Source organism: Mesoplodon densirostris, chromosome 6 (genome assembly GCF_025265405.1).
Source record: "Mesoplodon densirostris isolate mMesDen1 chromosome 6, mMesDen1 primary haplotype, whole genome shotgun sequence".
NCBI classification, from domain to species: Eukaryota; Metazoa; Chordata; class Mammalia; order Artiodactyla; family Ziphiidae; genus Mesoplodon; species Mesoplodon densirostris.
Window position 1 is genome coordinate 68,520,160 of NC_082666.1, and position 15,819 is coordinate 68,535,978.

The window sequence follows — 15,819 nt, forward strand, 5'->3', positions numbered from 1 at the left end:
TTTGCCTGCTTTGTCATTATTTTCCTTAACGTGTTATTTTCCACCATCTTAACAGTAAAGTATGCCAAAGGACAAATAATGTTCCTCCTTGTACCTTTATTATGATAGTTGGAAACTATGTACATTTCATTCCTATGCTATTTTTACAGTATAAGAGCCAAAGCAGTTGAATCAGACTAAAACCTGCCTTTTTATAGCTCTGTGCCCACAAATACACCTTAAATCTAGAGATGACCTAGAAACCAAAAGTTTTTCAATTTTAAGTGTTATGCAAAAGGTTAGAAGCATTTAATTGAAGTTTATGGGCTATACAGAGAGCTTTAATCTAGATTACAACCATGAACAGCATTTTATCTTTGACTAAGTCCTAGCCAGCAGATATTTAAGGGGAAAAGCAATCATCCTATATCTTTTTTTTTCTTTTTTTCTTTTTTTGGCGGTATGTGGGCCTCTCACTGTTGTGGCCTCTCCCATTGCGGAGCACAGGCTCTGGACGCGCAGGCTCAGCAGCCATGGCTCACAGGCCCAGCCGCTCTGCGGCATGTGGGATCTTCCCGGACTGGGGAACGAACCCGTGTCCCCTGCATTGGCAGGCGGACTCCCAACCACTGTGCCACCAGGGAAGCCCATCCTATATCTTAAGCACAGAAAAAAAATACCAGCAACTGGAACCACAGAAGCACTAACTGAGGCTTCTCCTATAAAGGGAGCTTTGATAACACAGAGCCAGATTTTTAAAGTATATTAAAATGTTAAGTGACTTCATGCACAATTTATAAAATGTAACGTGCTTGTTTTGGGTTCTACCCATGGTGATAACTTACATGACTGTGGTTGAGTGTTTTATTTGGGGGGTTTTTGTTGTTGCTCTTCTCTCAGTGGTTCTGATCACTCTCTTCATATTACTTTGCAGAGTGATCTGATGACATTAAAGAAAAAACTGGGTGTTGCCACCGTGACTCGTGTTGTCTTTATCTTGGTTTAATAGAGCAAAACTTTTAACATACTTCCACTGAAAGATGACAAGGGAAAAACTTAAAAGAATCAGGAATTGTGTATGGGCACCAAGGTGCTTACTGAACCCCTTGAAAATAGTGACACTTCATGACGTGTTTCCGAATTACAATTATTTTATGTATGCTGGGGAAAATGCAGAATAAATACAAGAGTCCTAATTACAAAATGCTCACAATTGTTGAATTAGAGAGTAAGCAGTATGAAAATACAATTGAATTTTTGACCAATGCAGTTACTGTTGGGATCCCAACATGTTTAAGCAGTTCTTAAGAGAAAATAGTAATTCCTGAAAAAAAGGGATGATGGGATTTATTTTAATGATTTAAGATAAATGTTGTCAAAGAAGACTAAATGGAAACTAATATTTATATGTGAATAAAATAATATAAAATAATATGCTTAATTTTATAGATGCCAAAGTTGTCCAGAAAGTACACTTTTATTAAAGTACGAAAAGAGAAATGGACAAACCAAAAGATGAAAAGCAAGTTTGGGTCACAGCTCTGTCACCAAGTAGTTATGTAACCTTGACTTCTCTGAGTATCAATTTCCCCAGTGCTAATATCTTTTACTTTTGAGTTCTCTAAGAGTTAGCTCTATGTAGTTTTCATTTCAACTCTCTTATTTACTGTACTCACAACAGTCTGATGAAGCAACACTATAAATATTTTGATACACACAGGTATCCATGTTTAGATATGAGAAAACTGGAGCTCAAACAGAGAATCAGCCCTGACTTTCTCAGTGTAAAAGGTGAACAATTAATATAGCTTAAATGAGAATTGAGCTCTTCTGATTCCTCGATCCAGGCTTCCATAGGCCCGCATCACTCACACTGCTTTCCTACTGATACAGGATGTGACTGTAAATAAGTAGCTTAGCATGGATCCGAACACCCAGCCTTGCCTTTTTACCTAAAAAGTCCATTTTATCATTTGGAATCATGGATAACACAAACTTCACGTTAAATATTTCATTTCCCTCTTGATGGCCTAACTTTTCTGAGGCAGTGACACAAAAGGGGGAATCATCAGTGACCCAAATGCATCAGAGTCCTACAACTGCAGAACGTTACGTCTGTCCCTCACAGGTGATCTACTTAGCTCAAATATCTTTTTTTATATCTTCAACTTCTTATAAACTCAGGGATATCAATTGGTGGTAGATTGTTAATTGTACTGCCTTGTAACTATCAAAAATTCAATCTAACTATTACAGTCCTAGATAAAAAAAGTTTTGTTTTGTTTTGTTTTTGTAAAATAGAATTACTCTTCACTGCTGACAGTACTACATTTCTATTAGTAGGATTATAATTAACATTTCACTTTAAAAGTCATGTTGACCTGGAACTTTTTTAAATTGTTGGCCAGGCCTAAATGTAGAGCAAAATTGAAAACCTCCTTTTAAATTTGACAACAAAGACAAGACGTTATGATAGACATGACTGTCTTGGTATTTACCATGTGTTGGGCATCGTGTCATAGAGTTTTATATACAGTGTATAAAATCATGTATAGTTGTTATTTATAGTGTTCAGAACAACCTCAAAAGCTAGTTGTTATCATCCAATTTAATAGACAAGGAAACTGTTAAACTTTAAAAAGTCAAGTAACTTGTTTATAATCATTAGCTAGTTACTGGCAGAGCCAAAATTTTAACATATGAGTCAGTTGGACTCAAGAAGCCTCTTCTCTCCAATAGGTCACTTAAGACTGTAGCCACCTTTAAATCGTAATGGCCGAGCCTATACATATCAAGCTAATTCAAAAACTGCCTTTTTGGCTGGGATGACTGTCTAGGAATTTTGAAATATACATTGTGAAACACTTATGATAGAAATCTTAGAGCCAGAGGTCTTCAACTGTGTTCTTAGACTTCCGTCAAAGTGAATTTTTCCAAAGAGTAAGCGATATATAAATGGCTTTCAGGTGGATTTTTTTTATTTGTTTAATATTACTTTTTGAGGTATCTTAGGAAGAATACGAAATAAGAAGACAGAAACTAAATCCCAGTTTTAGCAGCTATGTGACCTTGAGCATGTAACTTAGTTCAGTTAACCCTTTGGGGGGAGCTGGTTCCTTTTGAGAATGTGATGAACATTTTAAGTCCCACTTGCAAAGAAAAGGCACCTACACACTTTATCTTTATACTAATATCATAGAGTTCACAGACACACAATCTCTTTGCAAGCCCATTCTCCAGTTTAGGGGCCCCTGACTTAGTGTCTTTTGTTCTGGTTCTTCCTAAAATGAGAATGTATAAGATCCTTCCTGATATTCCGAAAATTCTGAAGGTTGATTCTAAATCCGGGGATCATAGATAAATATTAAATCTTGGACATTAAGAGATTACTCTTTTGAGGGGAAAAAAAAAACCCACACATTTAATCCACAGGGTTTACTCAAATAGAATTGTTGGCTGGTATGGTGTCTCTCCTGTGCCAGGTTTAAATGGTTTTATCTAAAAGAGTTAGAAATGACAAAGAATAAAGCGCTTCATGCCATATGCATTTTTTAACACCAGTGCTTGTTAATCTGATAAAGGCAGCTTAGTAAAATATGGGTTTGTTTTATTTTTTTCTAGTTTTGGGGGAATATATATTTAGTTTCAAACCATAAATATGTTTATTCACTTCGTCTCTATAATGAAGAGGTACCTTCCTAAAAGGGCCTGTGTATTTTTCAAGAACTACTTTCCTATTAAATCATCTTGCTTCTGAAGAGATTGTTTGGACAAGTTACTGTGCCTTGGTTTCCTCATCTGTGCAATAGAATTAATAGTAATACCTACTTCCTAGAATTATTAGGAGGATTTAATGAATTAATGCATGTAAAGCCTTTAGATGAGTGTTTGGCACAAAGAAAATGCCTAATAAATACTGGGAACTATTAAAGTTATCATTGCTGTTATGAATTTTATTACTACTATTGATAGATCCGTTTATCCACAGATGGAATTTCTTTTGTATATGATCTATGGAAAAATTAATAATATCCAAATGAGAAAGCTGCATATATTTGCAGCACTCTGTGAAGCAAAAGAAAATATTGGTGCTTGATACATGGAAACGAGACCTATAATAGCATTACAGATTTCAACAAGAGGAAGAATGTGTTCTTTTAAATGGAAATCCAAAATATATCATCTGCTGTTTGATTTATATAATAGAAGCAACTCAAGACAACTCCAACTGTAAATAATATAGATGATGTTACAACAACTTCATTATCTGTGAGATGCGCAATTTAGCACCTTTAAAATGAGGAAGCAGCTCACAGAATCACTGCCCCTAAGATAAATCTAAATTTAAAAAGTAAAGAGAAGAAACTACTGATATTCCCCTGTACTGTCAGTTCGCCATCTGCCACCACACTTGTGCTCTACGTTTAAGCCCTGTCTTAGCTTCTTCTGTATAGTGTTCAAAGGTAAATCTCTACCGATGTGTTTAAAACAGCGGTCAGCACATGGTAACATTCTCCAGTTTCACATCTTATCCATGCTGTGAGCTATCTTTTTTTTTAAACAGGCCATATCTAATAACCTGATATATTTTCAATAAGTAAAAACAAACAAAAACAAACACAGGAAAATCAGTTAATACCATCTAGCCAACATTTTCTAATAAGCGTTTAATTATATCATAGTGAATATAAATGTTCCATATGAAGCCCTAACATTAAAGAATTAAAATTGTTGTCCTCAGTAAAGAATAGCTGTCATGATATTTCCCACACTGACTCAATAAATATGATTCCTTTTCCTCCCTCTTGGTTCATTCTCTCTCATTCTCTTTCTCTTTCCTCTCTCCCCCAATCCCAGACACTAATGACTAATCTGTGGGCACCTGGTGTTTGTTTTATTTTGCTCTTGAAATTCTATTTAAACTACTGAAGGAAGTTGGTTAGAATACATGCCTCATCTTAAAAAAAAAAAAAAAAAAAAAAAACAAGGCTAAATCTCACCCCATTATTGGTTGAGTTCATTTTTCTCACATTGTTCAGAACATCAAGCACGGAGTTAGCTCAGTTTCTCTAACATTTTCAGTTTTCAAGTTAATTCTTTTTTTTTTTAACATCTTAATTGGAGTATAATTGCTTACAATGGTGTGTTCGTTTCTGCTTTATAAAAAAGTGAATCAGCTATACGTATACATATATCCCCATATCCCCTCCCTCTTGCATCTCCCTCCCACCCTCCCTATCCCAGCCCTCTAGGTGGTCACAAAACACCAAGCTGATCTCCCTCTGCTATATGGCTGCTTCCCACTAGCTATCTATTTTACATTTGGTAGTGTATATATGTCCATGCCACTCTCTATTTAAATGGTATCTCTCTCCTGCATGCAGGAGAGCAAGTGGTGTGAGGATCTGTTATTCCCCAGCTCCTACCTCAGCCTGCACCTGTGGTGCTTCTTACCTAGAAAAGAGAAAAAGCATTTTTAAGGGATGGCTAGTTGTGTTGGTTTTTTCCTTTACTCGTGTTCCCAGGAAGCTAATCAAAGAGTAACTCAGAAAGCTCTATGAGTTTCTTTTTATCTCCATTTTCTTTAATTCAGTTATTGGGATTTTCTTTTCACTTGTACATCTATGCAGGTTGTGCTAATGAATCTACACTTCATTACTCTGATGCTGCAGAGAAACCTAAGTCATCTGCAGAATGGCTCTGTTTTTAGAATATAGGCACAGGTTGTACATGGTCGGGAAGTTAAAAAATAATTATTTTTGTCCTCTCCGTTAATTTTTTTAATATAGGAATTAGGAAGGGGCCTTCCAGATTTGGAATTACTTCTTGTCATTAGAGTATTTAGGAATGACTAGGCTTATTTCATTTCTGTTTATCACATCCATCATAAGAATAACTAGCATCCACTGGTATTTTAGATATTTCAAATGCATTCACTCATTTGACTCTCACAGGGGTTTTGGGTACGGAGGTTATGAAAGTGCTGCTCGTATTTTAGGATATATATATGAGGGGACTGGGGATCTGAGAGTTTCCTACAGACAGAGCTCCTGTCGTCACACTCTGCATTTCATTTTGACTACTTCATTGCTGAATAAAGCCCTACAATAATTGCATCCTTATTAACATAAGCTAAGTAGACCAAAACTCTGTGACTTGGCTGAACAGGCATGTTTCAGTGGCCCAAAGTCTGCTTTATATTTCAGGGCAAAGTGCCCCCTAACCAGAAATCAGTTCCCTCTGTCACAAGTGCTGATAAGTCCCCAACACGTGTAGCTAATCTTAGAATGCATTCAAAGACAATCCAATCGCCCACATCCTTCTCTGTAGCCACTCCCATAACCCAGCTTCCTCAGCAGAGCTGAGGACTAGAAAACCAGAGAGCGGAGGACGGAGAACATCAAGAGGGCGGAGGCTGGGTTCACAAGCTCTTTGAAAGGTATCCCTTCCATTAACTCATTGTGGTGATGACCTGCAGTGCCCACAGAGCAACGCACACTTCTAAAACAAATCGTCCTGCATACGGTAGAAACATGGAGGGTCATTTGCCAAACTGCCGTCACATCCAGGGAAACTTTGGCAGATGATACACTGTACCTTTGCAAGAAGCGTTTGTTTTTTCTGGTATGTTGCGAAGAGAATCCTTCATTTTGCTAGTTCTGATGCAGCTGTGGGTAGCTGCCATGGTGTAAGTGAAGGAGAAAGAAGGCCTGTGTCCCTTGAAATCAAATAAATCTACTAGTAAGTTATTATTGGATTTCATTTTTCTATTTTCTGTTCTCTAGTTTTGCCAGTGTCAGCAAACGAAGTAAACAGTTTTTTCTGCACTGTGGGTTGTAAAAATTACAATCTAGGCAATTTGTTGTTGTTGGAGTTTTTCTTTTTATTTGTGTATTGAAGTGGTGGAGATGTTATTTACTAAATAAAAGGTAGCTTTTGTGCTCTAGTGGATCCTAAGTACTTCCATCTTACAACAGGGAATAAACTGGCTTACCAAAAAAACAATTTCCTTTTCACACAAACTTCACAAAGCGTTTGCAGAGTGAAAGGAAACAAAAGTGCTGGAGTTTTGATGCCACACTGCAAGTTGAAACAGAGTCAGCCAGTGAGCTGGAGGTCTATCTCCAGCTCTGTAATGCTGTAGTAGTTTGTCTTCTGGAGCCCTGGATGGCATTCTGCCTCCCCTCTAATGCTGCCTCTTACTCATTCTCGCCTCCACAATTCAAGGAAAGCTGCTTTTTCTGAATAGACTGCGTACTAGCCTAGTCGTACCCCCTCCTCTTGTTTTTGAATTTGTTTATTTTTTACCCCACCAGGTTCTAATCAAGATTTGAAGTATCAATCACACCAAAAAAATCTCATCTCAGCACATCAGAGGTAGAAGCAATAGGAATCAGCTTGAACGATCATCAGAGCATGTTCCTACCTAATCTGAGAGCCACAAAGCCTCTGTTTATCTTAAAATAACTTCACAGAGATTTCTGAATCCAAGAAGGTTAAGAATACCACAGAGAGACATCTTATTTTAGAACTCAAAGGGACTTGAGGGAATCAATTTGTCCAACACACCTTGTTTAGCAGATAAGCGATCAGAGGTCTGGACAAGTTGAACGGACTGCCCAAATGTCAAAGAGCAAACCTACCAGCATGCTGCCCTAGACTGGAGTTCTGGTTTCCTGGTCAGTTTCTCTAAAGCCTTAGTATGTGCTTAGTATTGTTCCAAGAGGCACATATGACTTACCCTCCAGTGTGGAGTGACACAAAAGTACACACTTACCCCTTATGATTAATTTCACATCAATAAAATAATTCATGTACTATGTTGGGTCCTGCTTTTTTCACTTAACATCAGAGCTAAGGCTATTAAATTCATTATTCATTATTAAATTTTTATAATTATAAACACCTGTCGACAAGAGAAATCTTTTCAAATCAAATTATCTGCTGACCTGAAAAAGCTAATGCAAAGCAAGTTGTTTATTTTTTTTAACTGGACCGGCGTGACCCAATTAGTTCTCATAAAATTAACAAGGGGAAATAAAAACTTATTTTAACCCAGTCATGACAAAACAGCTCAGATAGTGTATTCTTTGACATTTCAACATGCTTTCGAGGTTTTAAAGCATTTCTCAGTATGAATTAATTATTCATCACGAATATTCTTTCAAACCTAGTAGCTTTATCTTTCCGAGGATTCCTCTCCTTTTGTTAATATTCAAACACACAGGGGAACATTATTATGAAGCCCTAAAGTGTTAAACCATGCTTAAATGAAGAAAAATGGCATTACCCCTGCATGTTGAACTCATGTGAAATTCTCAAAGTTTTTCAGACAGAAAAACAGGGGAGCCCAAACTTCATGTCCAGGCAAATTTTTCCACTGAAAGCTATAACTGGCAATTCCCAGTGAATAAAATGAAAGCCTAAACCTGACCCATCCCTGTTTGAATAGCTGTTTGCTATGGCTTGCTGTGCATGAAGAACACAGAAGCACAGTTCTACCAATCACTCACCTCATCACAATATCTGTTAAAGTCTTGAGTTTTATAGCTCTTAGTTTGCCCAAAACACAAAGACCCAGTATAAAGCATGTAAGTAATAATTCTAAGCACCACAAGAAATAACAGTCCATTAACTGATGAAATAGATTATAACACAGGAATGCGGAATACTGTGGCGTACAATATAAAGTCAAGATCTAGCCTCAGTATTCTCACTTATAAGATAAGAATGATAAACAATTATTATTGGTGTTGGAACTGTTTACATGACTTATTAATTGGAGAATACACATGAAACAATACATAGGAAATCATGAAAACTTACTTTTATAAATGAAGTAAAGCCATGGATGCCTAGGAAGAGCAAGTTTTAGATCTAAGCTGTTTTTCTTGGACAATGACATTAAGACCAACTGTCCAAGAGACAATCCTACAGCAGGGCCAATCCTAAGATTTCGCCTATGATGAGCTTCAGACATCTTTTTTATGCTCTTGTTATTTTAATAACTCCTGCCCCTCAAAAAAAAAAAAAAAAAAGGCAAGGCACACCATTACCATAGTTTTAGACAAAAATCTCCTTGACTCCAAGAAATAAAAGCAATCAGCTAATTTATAGTAATCCTATATTCTTTCAGTTCTGCATTTTAACTTAGATTTCTATTCATCATAGCCCCAGAAGAATTCAATTAATTCTCACACACTTCTCTTGGATCAGTAGTGCATGCTGATTAGCGTTGCATTAGTGGAAAGCCAGCATAGTATTTTTTTTCCATTGGGATTGATTGAAAAATTGTTTTAAATATATCGCATTGAAAATTGAGGTCTCATCTACTTGAAATACACTGCTCTTTAATTTTAGATTCCGATATGGGGTTAATATTTTTTAGAAGGGCAAGCCACCACCATTTCTCAGATCTTTTCTCATTCCTCTTTCTACACAGCTTGTTATGTTGGGTTGTATGAATATAGGACACATTAGGCCTTAGAGCTTCTAGAGAACATAGCCATCTCTCACATCTCCACATTGCAAAAGACATATGAGAGAACTTACTGGAAGTGTCTTTTTGCCAGAGTGTGTAAAGGGATTTGCCAGGAGGCTTTTATTCCAGGTACTACCTCCTTACAGACAAGTGTCAAAATAGAAGAGGAGCCTCACACTATTTTTAGGATATAAATTTTAGCCTAACAGTTAGCTCTCCTAGGTATTGAATTATTGTTTTCAATTCTCTTCTTTCCAGAATATCAAGTCCCAAATTCTTAAAGTATTTGGTGATACAGTATGGATCCCAGGTGCCTAATAGCTTTCAGGCAGAATTTTTGTATTTTTATCCCAGGAAAATGCAACCATTATTCAGTATCAACCTATTCCCCCTAAAATATAACGACTTATTGTTCAAACTTGAGCAATATGTCAAAAAACAATTCATTACATAATAACTGATTAAAATTTATGCAAGAATATAGGATAGGTCTGATTCCCCTCCTTTAGATATGAGTCTCACACCCACCTCCTCTGTCCTCAGATATGTTGTTCAGACATATTTGTTATCATCCTTGATGAGGGAAAAATGGCATAGTGCCCAGCTGATGCATTTTCTGAGTCATTAAACCAGATTTCTCCATTTTTGAGTTTTCTTGGAAAAAAGTTTTCTGTATTTTGGTAGCGGTGTGAGGCTCTTAGCCAGAATTCTTTCTATCAATTCTTTATAAATGTTAACTGCTAAATTAAATTATTTAAAGTGGGCTTTTCCTGTATTATAATATAGACTCATTGGTGGCTCAGAACCAAATCCTGTGGACATGTAGATGTGCGTGCTTCCCCAGTGGTTGTAACCTGAGGACTTTATTTAAACTGTCCTTTGAATCTACAGTAATTTGGTGTCAGGGAGGAATAGGATCTTTATCAACAAAGGGCTGCCAGAACCCCAACTGCTTCTTGAGTAGCTATAATAGATGAATAATGTTACAACCAACCGTGCCTTTCAGTTTTTGCTCAAAAGGCTTTTCACTAATGCTGGTGGTATTCCATATCCATGTGTTCATCTTGGAGCCCAGCAGTTTCCATCTGACTTTCATTACTTTTTCTTGAGAGGATCAGTTTTACAACTGGAATCAGAAAAGCAGTCAAAGTAATTGCAAGTGGCAATCAGTGAAATAGAGTAATCTTAGCTTGGGAACATATGTTCCATTATAAAGAAAATATTCTTTTTTTTTCTTTTTTAATAAATCCAAGACTAATATTTTCCCAAAGTAAGAAGGGACCATGTACAGGTTCTATTGCTACCTCCCTGTAAAGTGTTTGTTCCCCTTCAGGGATAGGCAACTCATTACCTCTGGAGGAAATCTATCCCCTTTCTGATTCTGACTTTTATCATACTGGAGGTGAAATTCATCTCTCTGTAGTTACATCCTTCAGAAGTGAAAGATTTGGACCTCAACGTAGTAAACCTCAACCTCTCTTCAGACACTTATGGGCAGCTCTTATCTCCAACCCCTATCTTTTTGCCAGGTTATAATATATATTCCTTTCTCACAAGGAATAGCTTTGATTTCCTTAATCATTCCAGCCACTCTTCTTGAAAGAAACTCAAACTTCCCTATACCCCTTTTAAAGCTGTTGTGCTGAAGGAAAATTAGACTTTTAATCAGAATATCTGTATTACATTACAGCTGTGCTACTTATTAAATGTTGGAACGGAGGCACATAATTTGCTCTTTTTGTCACTAGGGATAGCAAAGGTGAATAAACGAGATGTGGTCTAGAGGCACATAAAACAAGCAATAAGCAAGTTAACAAACAACTAAATATGTAATTTCAATGTGTAATAAGTCATATAAAGAGTTGCCAAGAGGGCTTCCCTGGTGGCGCAGTGGTTGGGAGTCCGCCTGCCAATGCAGGGGATGCGGGTTCATGCCCCGGTCCGGGAAGGTCCCACATGCCGCGGAGCGGCTGGGCACGTGAGCCATGGCTGCTGAGCCTGCGCGTCCAGAGCCTGTGCTCCGCAACGGGAGAGGCCACAACAGTGAGAGGCCCGAGTACCGCAAAAAAAAAAAAAAAGAGTTGCCAAGAGGGTTCTTAGGTCCCAGGGTATCAAGGGCAGGCCTTCTGAGATGGAGGCTGAGTGTTTTTCAATGGGAACAAGGCAGAGAGTGTAGTAGGATGTGGCAGGGTACTAAGCTAGCAATGTTTTCTAACAAAGTCAGCATCTAGAAGCAGGCCAGCGTCTAGAGTTTAGAAAGCGAGGAGGTGAATGGGACAAGATGAGTCTGGAAAAGTACAGAGTTTTGTAGCCATTGTTGAGAGCTTGGATTTTATTTAAAGTATAAGGGGAAGCCACTGTTGGCTTTGAAGAAGAGACATTACAGTGTCTGAAATATATTTTTAAAAATTACTCTCATACTAGATAGAGAACAGACTGCAAAGGACAAAGCAGAAGCGGAACAACCAATTAGGAGGCAGTTGTCATAATCCAAGGAGAGATTTCATGTGATACAACAACCCGTTGAGGTTTATACGAGAAGCAGTACCCTACAGAGGTTAAGACACAGATGTAGCAGACTGCCTGCCTATAATTAAACCAGACTCCACCAACGTCAGCAAGCTCTGTGCACCTCGGTTTCCACCTCTGTGATAGGAAGATCCTGACAGAACTTCACAGAGTTGTTGTGAGGATTAAAAGAGTTTATATATGAGTTTCCTCTTAGCTAAATCTGGAAAGAATTTTTCACTGTTATGACATGTTCCACCCTATATTGCATTTGCAGGCTCAGGCATTATTTTAGTTGGTTTTTGTCTGGGAACGAAGAAGAGAATGAGTGAGGAAAGTGACCGGATCATTGTTTATCCTCCTTTGCCAGCTATATTTTTCTGATGCAATAGAGAAAACAGACAGCGTGTGAGAGGAAAGGCATTCTATGGACAATTGGTTGTGTTTTTCTTTCTTTGGAGTCCACCTTGTCAAATGATAAATACAAACATTGCATTACTCTAACGTAATGGTCCCAATAAGACCTATTTTTAATCTTGTTTAAAACCCAAACTTTAATATAGTGTGACTCCTCTTAATATAACATTGTCATTAGGGCATGTCCCAGGCTGTTTCCTCTTGTGATATGTTCACCTCATTAAATAACCCTCCTTGTTTTTACAGGAATCCCAGGAAGTGACTATGTGAATGCTAACTACATAGATGGCTATAGGAAACAAAATGCCTATATTGCAACCCAGGGATCTCTCCCCGAAACATTTGGGGACTTTTGGAGAATGATATGGGAACAACGGAGTGCCACAGTTGTTATGATGACAAAACTAGAAGAACGATCCAGGGTAAGGATGAATATCTACCTTCTCCCTTTTAAAATCTTCCCCCAGATAGTTCCTGCATTGCATATTTTATTCTGGTCAGAATCTAGCCTGTCTTTAAGCTTTGACTTTGTAATAGACACTAATTGTGAATGAGCATCAACAGCTTAGATTAAACCATTCTTTAACATTCTTTTGCATCTTTCAGAAAGGAAATTCTCTCATGTTACGATGTGTGTGATCGCTAAAAGAAAAAAATAGCACTCAAAGAAGTAGACAGCTTGGTTAGAAAAAATAAATATTAACTTGGACATCTTTGTCAAATCCACATTGAACAAGAACACACAGACTTCGGGGGAGAATCCCACCATATGTACTTCCCAATATTTTCAACTTTTTCTTTCTCATAATCTGCAGTGTAAAATCTAAAATTCTGTGAAAGAGGCTTTTTTTAAAAATTATTCAAATGAGCATAAATCAAGTCAGGGCAGCCAAAAAAATGATGTTGGTTAATACACTGCTGGGAAAACACATAAATGTGTAGAGGGCATTTTGTTAGTTTAGCCTTCTCCAAAATGAATAGATTTTAATAATGGAGTCATTGCTTAGTAAGGTCCAAGAAAGGAGTTTTATTCATCATATGGGTCCAATATTATGGAGCACGGCACATTAGTTAAATGCTCTTGATTTGCAAAACTAGAACATAATGGGTAAGCAGGATGCCATATTCCCAAGTGAATATGCCAAGTGAATATCATAGCCATCTGATGAAAATCAATCTGTAACCTTGAGAATTTAAGGAACAAGTAAGTCTCTGACAAATCACTGAAGACAGCACATACTCTCACTGTATGGGGCCTTCGGGGCAGAGTTTGAAACTACTGGTAGAGGGCTCGTTCACTGGGGTCACAGTACTATCAAAAAGGATATTTAGGGCTTCCCTGGTGGCACAGTGGTTGAGAGTCCGCCTGCTGATGCAGGGGACACGGGTTCGTGCCCTGGTCCAGGAAGATCCCACATGCCGCAGAGCGGCTGGGCCCGTGAGCCATGGCCGCTGAGCCTGCGCGTCTGGAGCCTGTGCTCCGCAACGGGAGAGGCCACAGCAGTGAGAGGCCCGCATACCGCAAAAAAAAAAAAAAAAAAAGGATATTTACAAGTAAGCCAAAGCCTAACTTCCCATTTGTTGTGTGACAGTTGAGATTTTTTTAATGTTCTCCTAAGCTCAATACATGGCAGTTTCTCTTAGCCCCGGTATATATATGAGAGAGGAGTTGTAAGCTGCTCAGGAGATTCATAAGGGAAAAGCTCAGACTTAGGAAAATATAAAAAGTCCCAGCTGTTACCTTAAAGCTGGGAAATCAATAGATATAGTACACAACTTGTTTAGCAAACCTAAAAAGCAATCAGGTCTTTTCAAAATGTGAATTCTACAGAAATATTGAAATATTGTCTGAAAAGAATTTAGATAAAAACTTTGATGGCTGTGAAGACGTCTCTGTGTTATACGTTACATGCAAATGCCATTCAAAATGGATGTAAATAGATCCATTATTGACTTGTACTCAGGGTAACCCCTATCTAGCAAGCCCTTGCTTTAAAAACAATCCCCCACCCAAATAATTATTGGATATAATTGTTAATCATTCTAACAATGCCTAACATGTATTGGATACATTGATATTTTACAACAACCCATGAGATAAACACTTCTGTGATTTCCACTTTATATATGAGTAAGGCCAGGACATTCCAGGTCACCTAAGCTCATTCAGTTACCAAGGTCAGAGTGAGGAATTGAAGACAGTCTGTCTCCACAAAATCTGTGCTTACCCACCAGGCTGTACTGTCTGTTAACACTTCTGTGAAGTGGAGACAGCTGAACTGTTATATTACAGCATGCATGTAAATCTAAGCTACTAGGACTGTTCTGCCTGGAGATACCGGCTGGTAACAAGCAGTCATTTGCAAAAGCTGTTTTCAGTAAAACACACATTTTTATCTTGACACTGCAGGCCTTCATTAAGCCATGCACAGAAACTTGTTTTGAAATAACTGAATGGAATTCTGCCCCTTTTCTCCCTAATTGCTTCTAATAATAAAATTAGTTCTAACTGGCCCCACTGCCAGTGCAACATCTGATGGTAATGAGCGATTCTTGGCAGAAGGCATTGTGACTTAAATACCTACAGTTTATCTTTATGTTGCAGGCTACCTTTTTTTCCCCACCTCAGACAGAGAAACTTATTTGGAAGTTACTAAATGAGCCTCTGTTTGCTCTCTTCATTAATTACTCTTTGCTCTTGCAAGTTAGCTTTCTCCTTTGTTAAATGACCTGAGGAGGCCAAGTAAAGTGCTGTCTTGTGATTTTTATTCTGCGGTGGTTTAGCCTATACCCAAACTTATGATGACCTGCATAAGCCAGTGTTTAGAAATCTCAACCATCATCAACCTAATCCTACAAATGAACCCTGACCCCCAAGGCCCAAAAAGCCCTTTGTTCTCCAGTCTAGAACACTTGAGAATAAGGGACCGAATGCCCTAGAGAGAGCTAACAAAGCCCTGGTCCTCCAAATTATGCCACACTGTCTTCATCTTCCTGCCTCACATCCTCCACCCCACCTTTCCCCTGTCCACTTGCTCTTTCCCCCGAAGTCCCGGGGAGGAAGCGGAAGGCATTCCTGGATTCTCAAAACAAGAACATAGATTAAATTTTGCTATAAAAACAGTGTTATAAATAGTGGTTAGTTGTTGCTGAAATATACAGCTCCATACTTGGGGAACTTTGTGAGTTATGTGGGCTGACCTGGGGACTCAATGAATTCTCAATTCCCAGCAGCCAAATTCAAAGTAGACATATGAACTAGCCTGGCTTTACTTAGAAACTGCCTGTAGTCCCTCTTATAAAGAGAGGAGGTCCAGGTAGTTTAAACAAATCACCTCTCCAAGGGCTGAAGCTTGAAATTTCATTATTTTGATGAAGGCTCAGGTTCCTGAAATAATATTCATCCCCTTGGCTTATTGAAAAAAAAGAGGTGT

At 38.0% G+C, this 15,819-nt stretch overlaps 1 protein-coding gene across 9 annotated transcripts in view; it reads left to right on the plus strand.

The window, feature by feature from the left end:
* The window catches only part of PTPRD (protein tyrosine phosphatase receptor type D), a 534,283-nt gene that overhangs the window by 463,515 nt on the left and 54,949 nt on the right, over positions 1 to 15,819 (plus strand). For all 9 annotated transcript variants that reach the window (XM_060102137.1, XM_060102140.1, XM_060102139.1 and 6 more), the window contains one exon: positions 12,632 to 12,807. In XM_060102137.1, the coding sequence (XP_059958120.1) occupies positions 12,632 to 12,807 (176 nt within the window). The remainder of the gene's footprint in view (positions 1 to 12,631; positions 12,808 to 15,819) is intronic.